The sequence below is a fragment of the Dermacentor silvarum genome, chromosome 7, assembly GCF_013339745.2.
Source record: "Dermacentor silvarum isolate Dsil-2018 chromosome 7, BIME_Dsil_1.4, whole genome shotgun sequence".
Lineage (NCBI taxonomy): Eukaryota > Metazoa > Arthropoda > Arachnida > Ixodida > Ixodidae > Dermacentor > Dermacentor silvarum.
Window position 1 is genome coordinate 115,115,065 of NC_051160.1, and position 3,743 is coordinate 115,118,807.

Here is a 3,743-nt window from a genome sequence, read left to right on the forward strand (position 1 = left end):
AGCGCTGTTCTCAGCAGTTGCCCTTTGGACTCGCTATGGGACGGACGCTCGTTTAACCAAATCTTCTAGGATCCTGATGTCAGGATCTTGACGCGGCCGTGAAATGTGCCGCGGCTATGAATGCTGCGGCTCATACGCGTCTATGACGATGGGGCGGACTTGGCGCAGCAAACGCACTACTTGGCCATCGCGCCGGGCGAAAAGAAGACGCCGGTGTCCTTGCTCTTTGACGAACATGCCGAACACGCTCAATATAGTCAATAATGTTGATATATAAATTCACCATAGCAATATTCACAACAGCAGACCCACCATAGTCGCAGCTTCGCTGGCTTCCATCTTCACACTAGTGGAAGGGCTCTGAATTTTTTCGCAACAGCAGACGACGCGCTGGGTTAATCCGGAAAACAAACCGTTTTTGATTTCTTGATTTATTAGTTGACCAAGTGACGAAGTGATTTCGTCAAAGCCCTAACGGGACGATGTGCTGTTTCCTATTGACAGTGTTTAGTATATTTCGTATAATCTACGCATGCGCATGTGGGCCATAGATTCTCCGCGCACTTTTTCTTTGAGCAGTTGCTCTATCGGTCCAAGCCATCTACACGCTCACGTTAAGACGACAGAGTTGTGCAATAGTTATATCATGTTATGGGTTCCAGAATATCCTGTTGATATCTTTATCGTATCGTCCACTGAGCAATGACGGCAACTGGTGAAATATGAATTAGCGGCGTGAAAAAAGAAAACCGAGGACAATTCTACACGACACACATACAGCCCACACAATGGCTCTAGAGGGCGCCAGCAATGGCACCCAAGTGACGTATTCTGGGGTTATACCCCTACACTCTCATATTGTTTGTTCCTGCGCCGTTCACCTTTTCATAAGAGCAATGAAGCAAATGACCCAGGCAAAGATTGTACGCGAAAAGAAAAATAGAGAAAGAACAAACAACTATACACAAGTAACACAACATTAAATGCCATGACATGTACGAAGAGAGTGCATTAGGCGCCAAACGATAGAAGAGGTGCAAAACAACAGATCATCACTTGAATTTGAGGCGCGCAGCTTCTCCGCGAGGCTCCTAAGCCATTCATGTTCAATTTGCATCGCTGTAGCTTTGTTCTCCGACGTGGTCAGCATTCCACATCAAAAAAGTTAACAGTGTCGCAACTGTTCACTAGTAAAAAAACGAGCATTTGTCTGGCGGATTCATGGGCGCGTTCGAGGGACATTGGAACGCTTCGGCGAAAGCAGGCGAGTTCTTGGCCGGAACATTGCACTCATCGCGCATGGTCTGTGGCCGCTTTGCGCACAGTGCGTAACAGTACGCCAGAAAGAAGATCTGGAAGTCCGTGAACGCTTCCAGGTGAGGGACCTTGAAGTCGTCCAGAGCTCGGAAGTCAACCTTCACGGCGGCCGAGAAGCCCTCGTAAGCAGCCTCCAGCCCAGGCATGGCGGGCAACGCGCGCATCGGACGCCACACCGTGCTGTTCGAGCCTGCGTGGACGTTGCAGTTAACCTTGATCTCGTGTGCTGCTGCCGCCTCGCGTCCGAGCCACAGTCTGCGCTTGCCCGAGTCGTCAACCTTCACGCCGATATCGTCGAACGCCCTGGCCATCTGTCGCGCCACGAAGGAGCCTAGACCACCGTATTTAATCGCCAGCGTCGCGTCCTTGTAGTACATCGGCGGGCTCAGGTTCACTAACGCGAGCATCATCGAGTCCGGCAGGTACAGATAAAGCTCGCGACCGAACCGGGGAAACATGCGAACGCTGTACACGTCCGCGAAGTGTTCGTGGTTGCGCAGCCCACGGTACACCTCGGACGCCTTCACCAGATTCGCCATGAAGGTCTTGCCACGCATTTCGGGAAAGACGTCGTACAGCTGATCGCGTTTCTTCGGGTCGAAGAAGGTGTCCCCGGGCAGTATGGTGCGGGTCATTTTGTTTAGCTTCGAGAAGGTCATCTGCTTGCTATCGTAGTCCATCCAGCTGAGCTTGTTTACGAGGCGCTTCGTCTGCCGGTTGATTCGATGCAGGAAACTGTAGATGTGCAGTCGGCTCTCCTTCGTGCCGAAGCGCTCGGTTAGCGTCGTCGCCCAGCCGAGCAGCCCCAGGCGGGACTCGACGTATTCCATGCAGCCGCGCTTTCTCATCTTTATTAGGTCCTTGTCCGCGCCGCCGAATCTTAGCGAAGGCGGCTCATAGACAGCCCAGAGGTGCGTCTGAATGAACATCCACGAGAGCCCGATTATCAGCTTGTGGTGGTCCAGGCCCTTCAGCAGATTTTCGACGCTCTCCAATATTCTGCCGTCTTCGATGATCGCGGTGTTCTCGCCGGTCCAGTCGAACTGTCGGTCGTGCTTCCTCAGAAGCTCGAGCCACAAGCCCGCCGGAACAGACGGCGTCTTGACGTCCAGGGCGCTCACTTCGAACCAGTCTTGCCGAGGAGTGTCGTACAAGAACTCGAGCTTCGCATTGACAAAAGCCGTCTCGATGCCAAGGAGGTCGGCTGCTCCCACGCCAGCTTGCGAACTGTTCGCGCTGAGGACTCGGTAGTAATCGTTCACGTAATCCTCGTAACTTTCAATCGTCCTGACACCATGCAACTTATGCTCCCACACGGAACCCAGGCGACCGCGGGAGACGAGCAGCGCGGTGGAATGGCGTACGGCAACGGTGCCCAGGTCGAAGAGGAAGTTCATTTCCCAGTTTAGCGCCAGGTTCACCATGATGTCGAGCGGGTGGGTTGCGCCGCTGGGCTTCTGCTCGGGCCAGTATAGACCCAAGGAGCGCCGGAGATACGCGAATTCTCTCAGGTTCTCCTCCTTCCATTCGCCGGCCGTGGTACAGCTCTCGAAGAACTGCGTGGCCTTGCTGCGACCCTTCAGGTCGACTTCGGCTTCTTTGATCGCCAGATCCAAGGCGGCGGCCACCATTTTTGACTCGGTCGTCTCTCGTCGCTTGGGGTCGCTCCATCCGCCGCACACGAACGCGTGGAAGTCTTGACATGGGTCGATCGACCAATTGACGGCCTCGCGCAGCTCTTGGCCAAAGGCAGAGCAGTCGTCGCTCCTACACGTGTCCACACGTTTTTGGGGCCTTTCCAGGATGATCACATAGATGAGCGCCGCCATCACGGCTAGCAAGACGGCCAGCGCTGGGACGACTATCAGCATGATCACCTTGCCACGCTGCATGGCCTGTTCTTGAGCTTTCTCATTCGCTTCGACGTACTGCGAGAGAGATGAACATATGTCAGTGATGGATCTAGGCCTACTTGTAGAAGTGGGTAAGCGGAAGCTAGAAGATCACACGCGGAACTCCACAGTGAATTAGGAGTCTCTTTGGCGTGGCGTTAGCGCTTGGTCGGACCCACTGCTCAAGCAACGTCACATCCTTAAGCCGGTGCGAGAAACTAACAATGAGCATTACATTTGAACTCCCTTTATCTTACGCATTGTCTTCAGCGAAAAGAAGGGACAGAGGATGGAAGTTGGGCAAAATAAGGCTACTGGTGCAGCATTGCAGGAGGAAAGCCTTGTGCGACCCTGCGCAGTCGAGCTCCGGTGAAGCCGTTCAGTAAAATATAAAAAGGCCTTGGCCTGTGGAACTTCTCAACTTCCATAAACCTTCCTCACAAACTGCGAGCCCAACCCCAACAGCTTTTGCGCATGCACCGTTGAACGTGAGACAGCCTGCAAAAAAAATTTGCCGGCCCTTCCATTCCGTGA

General features: G+C 53.5%; 1 protein-coding gene across 1 annotated transcript; it reads right to left on the reverse strand.

Annotated features, from left to right (window-relative positions):
- Positions 1–1,187: 1,187 nt before the first annotated feature.
- On the reverse strand, positions 1,188–3,209 carry LOC119459094 (neprilysin-1). Its single transcript, XM_037720926.1, has one exon. It carries the CDS (start codon positions 3,207–3,209, stop codon positions 1,188–1,190), a length of 2,022 nt encoding a protein of 673 aa, XP_037576854.1.
- Between the last annotated feature and the right edge of the window lie 534 nt (positions 3,210–3,743).

Bases quoted from the DNA above. Each gene is read 5' to 3' on its own strand.
- LOC119459094 (XM_037720926.1), bottom strand. From the start codon at position 3,209: ATGCAGCGTGGCAAGGTGATCATGCTGATAGTCGTCCCAGCGCTGGCC.